This window comes from Manis javanica, chromosome 13, assembly GCF_040802235.1.
Source record: "Manis javanica isolate MJ-LG chromosome 13, MJ_LKY, whole genome shotgun sequence".
Taxonomy (NCBI): Eukaryota; Metazoa; Chordata; class Mammalia; order Pholidota; family Manidae; genus Manis; species Manis javanica.
This window is the reverse complement of record NC_133168.1, coordinates 72889128-72901510: the sequence shown is the minus strand read 5'-3', so window position 1 is coordinate 72901510 and position 12383 is coordinate 72889128. Positions and strand designations below refer to the sequence as shown.

Here is a 12383-nt window from a genome sequence, read left to right as displayed (position 1 = left end):
TCCCCAAAAGCTGAGTGGGGCGCTCTGGCTGCTTTTAATAGAGGTGATGAAGAGGGCCACCGCCTTCCCAGAGAGGAGGCCGGGCCGGGGCTGCCCCAGGGAGGACGGCGAGAGGGGTCCGGGAGGGGCAGACCCCTCAGCCAAGCCGCCAGAGCTGCCCTGGGGAGGGACGGGGATGCCCCGGTTCTCACGGTGAGCAGGGCCAGAGCTGACCTCCTGGGTGCGCTCCGGAAACGGCCGTCCGGGAAGCCCGACCTGCCTCCACTGCTCACTCCCGCCCGCGGGCAGGCCGGTGGGACCCCTGCGCCGAGTCAGCGCACCGAGCCTCCGGGTACCCCGAGCCCCGAGGGGGCGGAGGGCCTACCTCCAGGCCCCGCGCCCCGGGGACCCCCGCCGCCCCCGCCGCCCGGCACTCACGGTTCCATCGCGGCGCCCGGCGCGTGCCCCGAGCCTGCCCGGCGTCCACAGCACCGCGGCAGCCACAGCCGCAAGCCGAGCGACAGCGGCCGCGGAGCTGCCGGGCCCGCGAACTCGTCAGAGCGCGACGCGCCGCCGCCGCCGTCACGTGCGCGGAAGCGGCCTGCGCGGCGGGGGAGGGGCGTGCGGGCGGGGGCGGCGGGCTGGCCCGGAGACTGGGGGCGCGCGCGGGGAGCTTCCTGCCGGGTTAGGGCGACCCCGCGGCGCTCCAACGCTCCCGCGCCCCTGTAGCACAGAGGCCGGCCCTGGGGGGCTGAAAGGGCTCAGCCAAGGAGTCATAATACAACAATGATTGAACCCTTACTCCTTGTCCCTAGCCAAGGCGACGGCGCATTCATTCATTCACCTCCTGGCTCCAGGGCGTCTTAATCCTGCCGCAAAACAGGCCCTGGGAGTCTATAAACACCCTGCACTTGTCTGAAAGATACTGGGTGTTTGCATTTTTCTGGATCTGTAATTGTCTGTATTCGCAAAAAGTCTTGTGACAGGTGAGCTTCCCCAGCTCTTTCTGGTAGCTTCTGCAAACCTTTTCTAGACCAGAGCCACCAAAGCAGGCAGATTTTGCATCCCCAGTACAAGCTCTGTCTGCCCGGAAAGATGCAGGTGAGGAACCCACATCCCACATCCCATAGAGGTGAAAGTGTAACTGACGGGAGGTCCTGGTCCTGCTAAGGTGCTGCGACAGGAGTTAAGTGTCGGGCTAGTTGTTTCTACACAGTGGAGATCAGCTGACCAAAAGCATTTTCTTGATTTAGGATCCTACCTTTCTGTACTCAAGAGCAGATGAGAGCTGCAGTTTGGATATTTCCAAGATTCTCTCTGGAGCATATGTCAATTGTCAATATGTCCCCTGTCCCCATGTTAAAGTCAATGTGAATGAGGAAAATGAAAGACTCAAGCTCCCTTCCTAAAGTATCCTCATGCATGCCCCTAGCTGTCAACAAGCGCGCGGCATTGGCCATAAGATAACACGAATACAGTAAGGTTCCTGCCCTCTCAAAGTAAGTTACCAAAAGGAAGTGTGACAAGCACAGATTGCTCCAGCAGCCATGAGGAAGGGCAGCTAACTCACCTGGGAGGGGGTTCGGGGTAGGGAGAGAGAACGTAGGATGTTTGGGCTGATCTGGAGAGTGAGGGGACTTAGGAAGTTGGAGGGAGGGGGAATACGGAGTAATTATGACAAGAAATTCCATCAGCACTCAATCCTAAACTGCTACTCTTACAGGAATGATAATAAACGATTATCGAATTCTTTGCATAGACGCTTGGAGGGAAAGGGCTCTTCATGGCACAAGACCAGAGGCCATAACCGCCAGGGCTGCAGGGAGGTACAGGGAACTGGAGAGGGGGCACGCACTCAGAGGGTTAGCACTCTAAAAGAGTTGGACTTCAAATAGGACTTTCATGTCATACCTCCCGATTCTAAAATGTTAGAAACTAATTCACAACGACACTTACAGCTCTGAGAGGACTAAACACGTTTCCAGAGGCAGCCAGTTCTCCCCTCTGATCTGTAGTAGCTCGTCTGGTGCAGAAACGCCTGCTGCCAGGCCTCTGCTGAGACATCTTCCAGGTCCCTAGCTGTTTTCATGTGACTCTGGGTTTTAACAAGAGTTGACATCTCTCAGGCCCAAGCTGCCTCCTGGTAACTTCTCCCTATGGTCCTCCCTTGATCTATTGTCCAGCATCTTTAGATCTGTCTTTTTATCATTTGTCTGTTTTACCAACATGCTGAGCACCCCTCTCAGCTCTGTAGATACAATGTAAAAACACAGACAAGTCCTCATCCTCTGGGGACTCACCTTCTACTGATGGGCATAGCCCCCAAATAGTAACCAAATAATGACATAGTTAGAACTGCAATGGAAAAGGACATGGAAGGGCTCTCCTAGCCCTAATTACCAATACATCACTAGCAGTGACAGTGTATATGGCAAAGGGCTCTGAGAAAGCTTGTCTAAATCAGTCAGCCATTCCTCACGTGAGACTCCAGGTCCCCTCCAGGCTCCTACCTCTGAGCATGCTTGTTTTGGCAAGCTTCCTCTTTAAGCTCAGGAATGCATTTCAGAGGAGGTCTGTATCAGCCTGAGAATAAGTTCTTACTTTGTTAGCTTCAGCCCATTTGGCCTATTATGCCATTGTCTTGACGCTTCCTGGGCTCCCTGCTCGGGGTCACGCTATCCAGTGAGCATTAACCAGCAGTTACTGAGCCCCTGCAAAGCCTAAGGCCTTAGCCCCGGATTTCTCTTAATGGGATGCATTATCAGTGGCCTTTATCCTTACCTTATAGACAGGAAACTGAGGCCTTAGAGTGGTTAAGTGACTGTCTCAGGATAAGGCTACTGATAAGAACCCAGGACGACTGACCCCAAGCCCGTGCTCTTCTAAAGCTCTTGTCCCAAGCTTTGAAGAATATGATGGGGTCGTGGTGACCAGCAGAGGCTGAGTAAAACAGGCCACCAGTTGCAGTCTTTCTAATATCAAAGGCACATTTATCAATTATGTGCTTATTTTAAAGCCTTCCAAAATCCATATATACCAGTAATGCCATTTAATTGGCAATTTTGACCCATGGGTGACTGTGTAAGTGTTTGAAACCCCACCTTGTTTCAAAAAGAATCAAGATGTCAGAAATTAGATTGATCTCATACCACCTACTCTTAAAAAAACCCTACTCATACCTAATGTTCATTTTCTAAGGGCCAACAAATCATCCTTTTATATAATTTCCTTCTGGAACAGGACCAAAGTCAAGTCCACAGGCTGTCATTTGCTGACTCCCACTCACCACTATTTTTCAAAGTTGACAGCAACATTTGCAGAGGCCCGTCTGCAAACGCTGGTGATAGCCTAGGAAATCAGATCTCATTGCAAAGGGCTCAGGACGACTTCCCAGTGGAACACCTAACGCTTGCCTGGCAAGTTGTAGATACACTCATGTGAGCTCCTCACCTATCTTATCAATAATCAGTAACGGCTAACACTGATTACACATGCTCTAGTTGGGCACTGAGTTACATAGGAATGAAACAGAACAGTTTATTCCAATTTCCCTACCGCATTGTGTCACCTTGGACTGCCATAACACAATACCACAGACTGAGTGGCTTACACACAAAAAATCTATTTTCTCACAGTTCTAGAGGCCAGAAGTCTAAAATGAAGATGCTGTTCAATTCAGTTTCCGGCGAGAGCCCTCTCCCTGGCTCACAGACAGCGGCCTCTCTCTGCGTGCGCACACAGCCCTTCTGTGGCACAGGGATGAAAGAAAAGAGCTTGAGCTCCCGGGTGTCTCATCTCACAAGTCATTCATCGTAGCAGATGACCTCATTAAACTTTAATTATTTCCTTACTTCAAATACAGCCCCCTGAGTGTTAGGGCTTCAACATATGGATGGGGAGTGGGGACAACACAAACATTCAGTCTATAACACCCCTAAGTGGAAGATTTCTTAAAAAAGAAAATTGACGTACATATTCAGGGCAGAGAATATAAAAGAATTCAGTACCAGTAAGGCTAATTGGCTATTCTCTGTTCCAAGGCAGGAAAATCCCACAGTCCTGACTCCCCCTTAAGCAGGATGATAGTTGGTGACAGTCGATGTTAGCAACATGTCTTGGCTTGGGCTTTGACAGCTCTTGGATACCCATCTTCAGCTGACTCATCCCCTCCCCAGTAAGCAGAGCATGAACTGAGCTACTTCCACCAGGGACTCAGTTCTCTCACCATGCTGCCCTCCCCCAAACCCCCTCCTATCATTCGAATGAAGACTTGGACCTTTCTGGTCACCTTGTTGTACCAAATATGGAAACTTACTTTGCATTGTCTTCTTTACTTGTTAGCTGATCATTAGAAGCCAGGGTCCAAATGCTTTATCTTGCTTATCAAGTTTAGTAATGCTAGGAACACAGACATTCCATTCAGCAGTTGCTAACAGTATAAGGCTGTTGTTTTTGTTTTCTTATCATTGTACCTGTTCCCATTATTTATTATTGCATAACAAGCTACCCCCACATGCAGTAGCTGTATTAGTTATCTGTTGCTACATAACAAATTCATCCAGAACCTGGTGGTTTGAAACAATATTTACAATCTTGCAGTTTTTGAGGGTCAGGCATCTGGACACAGCTACCTGGGTCCCTTGGCTCAGGCTCTCTCACAGGCTGCAGGATGGGTGTCAGCCTGGGCTGAAGTTACAGAGAGGGGAATGGTCTGCCTCCAAGCTCAGGCACGTGGTTGTTGGCAGAATCTGGTGCCTCGTGGCCTGTTGAGGGGAGACCACTCTCAGTTCCTTGCCTTGGGCTCTCCACAGGGCAGCTTCTGACATGGAGCTTTGCTTCATCCAAGTGAGTACGTGAGAGGAACCAGAGAAAATGACAGCAAGATAGAAACCACTTTCCATCGCTTCCAAAAGCAATAGCCTATCTCTTTTTCTGTGTTATTTCTTTAGAAGCAAATTGTAGGTCCACTCAACACTTGAGGGGTTGGGATCATGCAAGGGCATGAATACCAGGAGATGGGGGTCGCTGGGAGCCATCTTGGGCACCTACCATGGTGGCTTGAAAGAATAGTTTACTGTCTAGTGGTTCTGTGTGTTGACTGAGCCCAGCTGGGTGGTTCTTGCTGGGGACTCCCTGTGAATGCAGGGATATGACCTGTGGGGCTGCAGCCATCTGCAGGCTCAACTGTGCTTGACATCCGAAACAGCATTCTCACTCACATCTGGTACCTGAGTGGCAATGGCTGGGAGGCTGGGGGCTGGCTGGGCATCTTTCTCTGTGTGACTTCTCCACGCAGCTAGCTTGTGGTTCCTCACAGGTCTCAGGAAGACAGACTTCAAACATGCTCTAAGACACTTGAGCAGAAGCTGCAGGGCTTCTTATAACTGAATTCACGTGTCACTCAGCATCATACTTCTCATTCTGTTGGTGAGAACACAGAGCCAGCCCAGCTCCAAGGGCAAGGGACAACACAAGAGCATGGCCCTGGGAGGGGTGGTTCTTTGGAGGCTGGCTACACGTTTGCTTCCTCTGTGTTCTTCTCCAAAAGCAAAATAACTATACACACAGCTCCTAGACTCACTTTAAAGTTTACAGCCGTGCTAAGGAGTTTACATAAATGATCTCGTTCTATCCTCTCAGCACCATTAAAAGGCCCTCTTTTTTTGTTGTGCCTGTTGGTTTCTGGTACTTGCAGTAGTGAAGCCCAGTGAGTAGAAGCTGGTGCACCTGCCCTGGCTCTCCCACCCCTGTGCCCACCCCCAGCCCTCCCACGCTCTCCCATGGCACAGCCCTTACTCACAGGCCCCTATGCTTCTCCACTATTAGGAACTAATGCCCAGCACACTGTGCCCTTCACCTCTTTGCCTTTGGTAGTTTAGGGGTTTTTAAGTATCTGTCCCAATGTATTTGACTGAAACATGCCTTTTATTTTATTCTTGGCATGTGAACAGGGCACTGCCACCACCATCCCCTATGCCCTTGCCATGCTGGCCTTCATTTGTCCTCATCTTTCCAGGGCCTGGGACCTGGCCTGGTACAGAAAGACACCCGACGCGTCTGTAGCGAATGAATGACAGTGGGATTGGTTAGGTGACTGGTAATATACTGTGTTTTCTAAGAGTTTAGAGACTGGGGAATACCTCCCCATGGAAGGGAAGGGAAGGGGGCTGAGGAGCAGCCAGTGTCTCATCTGGAGGCAGGGAGCTGAGCGTGCGCCTGCCTTCTGGCTAGAGAGGTGTGATCCGGGCTCTCCTGAGGCTTCTCTGGTTTGAACCCAGGAAGTCCCACATCCTGGGACCCCGAGTCCCAGGCAAACCAGGACAGTTGGTCACCCTATATCTGGCCTGTATATTTCCTATGAATTACTGGCAAAATTGTCTTGATGTGTGCGTAACATCTTAGCTTGGCTCCCTGGAAAACCGAACCTGAGACCAAAGTTTCCTTGTTCCCTTGATGGGGAGCAGGGATGGTCTCTGGGAAACAAGAGACCAAAGAGGATGAAGTGCGGCTGGGACTCAGGAGAGGAAGTTCCAGGGAGCACAAGCTGCCCACATCTTCCCGACCAACAACCCACAGAGCTGGGTGCTCGGGTCTTGCAGGACAGCTCCAGAGATGGACAGAAACAACCATGTCTGCAAACAGACTGGGGGCTCTGTCCTGCCGTCTGCCTCTCACGGCTCAGAGTCTGACCTGCACATGCGGGTTGTGTCCTGGCCCCTGCCAGCAGCCTGGGGAACTATGGGTACCAGTCCAGCAGGGGTGGGATGAACGAGCCTCCCCGTCAGCCAGTAGCGGGGCCTCCTGGGTCTCTGGGGCAGAGGCAGCAGAGCCCGGGAACTATAAGAACCTTCATGAGGCTAACACAGGTGACGAAACAAGGCAGAGGCACATGGGGGTGGGATGGGTGGATGTGGGCAGGGCACAGAGGGTATAGGGGCCTGTCAACCGGACCCAGTACAGAAAAATGGAGAAGTTTTAAAATTATTGCAAAGATGGGAAATGAGTGGCCCGGGAAGACCTAGCAGGATTTCCAGGCTTCGTTGAGGCCCCAGAACTGAGGTCCGTCATCTCACATTAAGGACGACTTCCATTGGTGCCTGCCTGGTGGCGACTTCCTCCTGCACCCAAGCAGCACAGAGCACAGAGGAGACTGGGGGCACCCAGGCAGCTGAGACAAAGAACAGAGGAACAAATCAGTTTAGGATAACAGGTCTCATGTTTGTTGAATTTAGAATCATTTGGAGAGCTATCCTAAGCCCCAGTGTCCAAGATGAACCTCAAACCAATTAAATCAGTAGTGCTTTGGGATCCGTCATTTTCAAAGCTCTCTAAAGGATTCCAGTGTGCAGCCAATGTGATAACCAGTGCTTTGGGGCATGGTAAGAGAGCTTAACAAGATGGACCTGTGGAATCTGTGCTGAGCCCATTCCAGCTCCTTCCTGAGGCCCAGTGGCATTTTTGCCCTTCGCTTCTGTCAATGATCCCTGTATCTTTATAATAAATTCCTTCTTTTTGGCTGAAATTAACACTTGCAACCAATGTTCTTAAATGCTGTCACACCATATCTCTACAGTGACAATCAATACCCTAACATTGCTTTCAACAAAAACTACAGCAAAGTCACCATTCCTACTGCAACCTGAAGGAACAGTGTTTGATTTTGCATTCCATCCTACAGGAAGCTGAGATGCACAGCCGTCAGAAGATGCCAGGGGTGTAGTTCCTGGGCCATTCATCACTGGGCAGCGGACGTGCTTGCCCTTTCCAAATTGACTTTCAAATAATCTTTGTTGGCCTGAATCCAAAAGTGAGGTCTCTCTTCACTCAAAAGCAGGGGGTTACGCATCGGAAGTGCCAGACAGATAAACCGAGGTAAGTGGTAATCATCTTACCATAGAAAAAGAAGCCTGTCTTCAGGCCCTCACAAGGCGTGGTGGTTGGACATCAACGTGACTTTGTTAGAGCGCTGCCCCGTGAGCAAATACAGCAAAAGGAACTTAAAGTGTGTTAAAAGGAACTGAAGGAACACAGCTGTCCTCAGGTCATGGCATTCTTCCTGAGTTAGTTTGGCTTCCTCATTCGCTAGGAGACAGAGCAGGCTGGCCGGTGCCCCCCGCCCGCCCGTGGTCCCCCATTCCATAGGCAGCACATGCCAGGGTCTGGCCGGCTCACCCAGGGCCAGCCTCTCAGCTTCAGAGCTCGCCTCCAGCAGGGGTCCAGCCCTCCACCCAAGCCACTTTCTATACAGCAAACCAAGCTGCACAAATATGATCCACATTTTGCCATAAATGGCCAAGAGCTCAGTCAGGGCTGCAGCTGAACGATGACCGGCCCCGGAGAGCAGAGGGTTGAGTGCTTTTACCTGCTCTTCTTGCCAGGAAATGAATCTCTTTATATTTCCCTCTCCATTCAGAGCAATAAGTAGCTTTAGAGAGAAAAGAATTAAACAACTCTGCTGCACGACCCATAGCTCTGCCTACACTGAGGTACACATAAAACTCATCACGATTGGGTGAACCACCACAAAGAGCCCCAATAAGTGCAGAGCCCCTCTGTTGTTTGAAATCCAAGTGCAATACAGATACTACAGGCCAGTTCAAAGCATTGTGGATATCCCTTAATCACAGAGTTGTGCAACCTGGAAACACCAAATGACAAATGAAACAAAGCACCATGAAATGGGTCTGGTGGGAGCTGCAGGTCCCGGAAGGCTACCACTCCCCTGGGGAGGTATGGTTCAAGTCTGAGGCTAAGTGTACTTTCATCATGCCTCAGTGATGGGGACAGAGTAGACAGCTGCTCAGCAGAGAAGCCCCAGCTAAGAAAGAAGCAAGTAACAGCCATGGTGCACATACGCATACAGAAGGGGGATAAAGCCTCACTCCACCCTGCAGGCTGCCCTCTCTCAGGCCTCCTGGGCTTGAACTCAAAGCACCTGATGGACACATGCATTCTGAAAAAAAAAGCAGCAGTTATGCGGTATTTTTAAAGTGGGGGCTTAGCTCTGCAGCTAAGAAGGTGCCCGTATGTGTTTAGAATCCTTCACCAAGGAGCAGAGCATTAGAGCAGTGACATGGCACAGGGGGACATCTCCCATGGTGGGCCAAGGAGGGGCCGGAGTTGGTGCTGCTGTGTGAGCAATTGGAATCAACCAAGGTGACTGCTGACAGTGGCCACTGAGCTTGTGTGGTGGACAGGGAGTCTTGACTAGACTTCCAATACCCCTGTCCCTACGAGAAGTCCACCCCACTGAGAGGATGCACTGGGCTCTCAGCCTGGTGCTCGCTGACATCCCACTCACCCCTCAGGGTTCTGCATCCTGGCGGAGGTCCAACCCAGGTCAATTAAATCAGAATCCTTGAGGGTAGGACATGGGCATCTGCATTTTTAAAAGCTCCTCACAAGTGATTCTGATGTATGCGCAGCACTGAGAAACCCTGACCTAACTAATCCTCCCAGCTCTGATGTCATTCATGCCCCTATCTGTCTTCTCATGGATCTACACCAGACAATTCAATAAACTGGCATTCTGCCTCTGTACATCAGCCCAGTGTCTGATTAATCTGAAGCCTGCACTGAACACAGGTTCTTCTCTTGCTGTGCTGGCTAAATTAGACCAGCAAGACTGAGGGCCAGTCCCCAGGCCCTGAAGAATTCACCAAGGTGATTAAACATTGCTTCCAAAAGCCTCTTGAGTGAGGGCACCCCTAAGCATCACTCCACTGGCCAAGAAAACTCAAGCCCTCATTTTACTGAAGTAAAGCAACACAGGAAACAAAGTATAGATCAACAAAATAGCCAGCCTCAAAGTCTCTGAGAGCTGAGCTCTAAAGGAGCATGTGTCCACATTTCATTAGCCCTTCGCCATTTATGTCATGGACACAGTTGATTGCCTACCCAGCATCTATTCCCCACATCGTTTTCCTAACAGCACCCCACTCTGGTACCGCTATCTACCCCTCCTCACTAGAAGACCTAGGCGTCCTGGGAAACTGACTCCACCCTCTGCTCCTGGGGCGCTCTGATTTGCCTAAGTGTAATTCCATCCGCCTGGGGTTAAGTGCTTAAGAAAGACCAAATGCCCTGATACCATCAATGAGACACAGGAGTTCTTTTTCTTCTAATTTTTTAATTGTTGTGTAGTTGACACATGATATTACATATATATATATATATATGTGTGTGTGTGTGTATATATATATATATATACACACACACACATACATATACATTACGAAGCTATCACCACAATAAATCTAGCTTCCACCTGTCACCATACAAATTGTTACAATATTATTAACTATATTCCCTATGCCGTACTTTGCATCTCTATGTCTTATCTATTTTATTACTGGAAATTTATATCCTTTATGCCCCGTCACCTCTTTTGCCCACCCCTTCACCCTCTCCCCTCTGGCAACCACCAGGCTGTTCTCTGTGTTTATGAATCTGTTTCTGTTTTTTTGGTTCATTTGTTTTGTTTTTTAGGTTCCACATATAAGTGAAATCATACATTATTCATTTAGCATAATGCCCCCTAAGCCCATCCATGTCTTCACAAAAAGATTTCATTCTTTAACTGAGTAATACTCGTGTTGTGTGTGTGTGTGTGTGTGTGTGTGTGTGTGTGTGTGTGTGTGTATCTCACACTTTATCCATTCATCTATGAATGGACCCTTAGGTTGCTTCCACATCTTGGCTATTGTACAGTGAACATAGGGATGCATATATCATTTTGAATTAGGGTTTTCATTTTCTTAGGGTAATATCCAGAAATAGAATTGCTGGATCATATGGTAGTCTTGGTTTTAATTTTTTAGGACCCTCCATACATTTTCCATAGTGGCTACACCATTTTGCATTCTTTTAAGCTTTTTAATGAAGCATCATACATATGCAGAAAAGTTACACACATCACATGTATAGCTTGCTAAACATTCACAAACTGAAAATACCTGTGTAACCAACATACAAATCAGGAAGGAAAATTTTACCAGCAGCCAGAAAAATCTCTCCTACCCCCTTCTATTCACTGTCCCCTTAAGAGTAAACACTATCCTGACTTCCAACAGTGTAGAGTCATTTTGCCTGTTTCAATTTTCTGTATAAGTGAAATTAAACAGTATGTACTCTTTGTGTCTGGCTTCTTTTGATCAGATTATATATGTATGAGACTTATCTTTATTGTGTGTACTTATATGTTGTTTATTTTTATTGCTGAATATTATTCTGTTGTGGAATAAGCCAAATTTATACGTTCCCTTGTTGATGAGTATCTGGTTAATTTCCAGTTTAAGAATATTAAAAATTGTGCTACTATGAATATTTTAGTCCCTGTCTGCTCATGGACATATATATGCATTTCTGTAGGATATATACCTAACAGGAATTGATGGGACAAAGGGAATATGTATGTTAAATTTTAGGAGATAACTGCCAAAAAGTTTTCCACAGTGATTGTACCAGTTTACTTTCTGATCTGCAGTGTATGAAAGTTCCATGTCCTTAAGAACACATGTCTGTCTTCTTCATTATCACCATTTTAGTGGGGTATAGGGGAGATGCAAGCAGTTCTCCTATGGGCCTCAAGTTATTCCTTCTTTTAGAGAGTATAGAAAGCCAGCCAGTTCTCCTGATGAATGTAAATGGGAAACAAGAGCCCACATGATTATTAGTGGCCAATTGCTACCAAGTAAAAAGAAAGGATATGATGACATCATTAAGCTGCTGGATCAACAGCTTGACATTATGTTATTGTTCCGGCAGGTTTCTTTGCTTTTTCTGTTATCTGTATCAGAAAGCATCTCCAGTGTTACCTTCATAAAACACTTGAGCCTCACAACATGCTTGCTTCATTTTTTTGCTATTGAAACTGATCCTCAGTGAAATACAATGATTTGCCCAAGGCCCAGGAGTGAGCAAAGGGTAGAGTGGAGATTAGGACCCAGAATTTCACAAGCCAAGCCCACCACTTTTCCACCACCCCAGGCCAACACCCCCTTTCCTAGCAGGCAGTACAACTGTCATGTCTCAGTTTGTGAAAATGACTGTGAGTCCTTTGATCACATAACTGCCACTTTTTTTTCAGTGATGCTAAATTCTGTAGCTAATATGCAAATAGCCATGCCAACAAAGGGAGGGGCCAGCTATCTTTTGTAAACAGAGCATCAGCAGCTGCTTCCCCCTGTGCCTCACTAGGAGGGAACTGTCAGCCACATGAGGAGGTCCTCTCCTCCAAGGAAAAAAGATTTGCGTCTTTTAGTCATAGATCACCAATGAGGAAATGAAGATGGTGAGAACACAGGAACGAAAGTTATAGTAGCAAGTTCATCTTCTAGCCAAACAGATGCAGGAGCTGTAACTATCAGCTTCCCAACTTGGAAACCCAAGAGTATTTCACCTAG

At 48.4% G+C, this 12383-nt stretch overlaps 1 protein-coding gene across 6 annotated transcripts in view; it reads right to left on the bottom strand.

Annotated features, from left to right (window-relative positions):
* TMEM181 (transmembrane protein 181) overlaps positions 1–12383 on the bottom strand; it is a 72215-nt gene that overhangs the window by 56930 nt on the left and 2902 nt on the right. For 2 of the 6 annotated variants that reach the window (XM_037023680.2, XM_037023689.2), the window contains exon 1: positions 418–565. The exons of 2 other annotated variants lie outside the window; for them this stretch is intronic. In XM_037023680.2, coding sequence (XP_036879575.1) covers positions 418–425 — 8 coding nt within the window. In that variant the 5' untranslated portion in view covers positions 426–565. Of the gene's footprint in view, positions 1–417; positions 566–12383 lie in introns of those variants that run through there. 2 more of the 6 variants (XM_037023691.2, XM_037023693.2) reach the window with 2 other exon arrangements.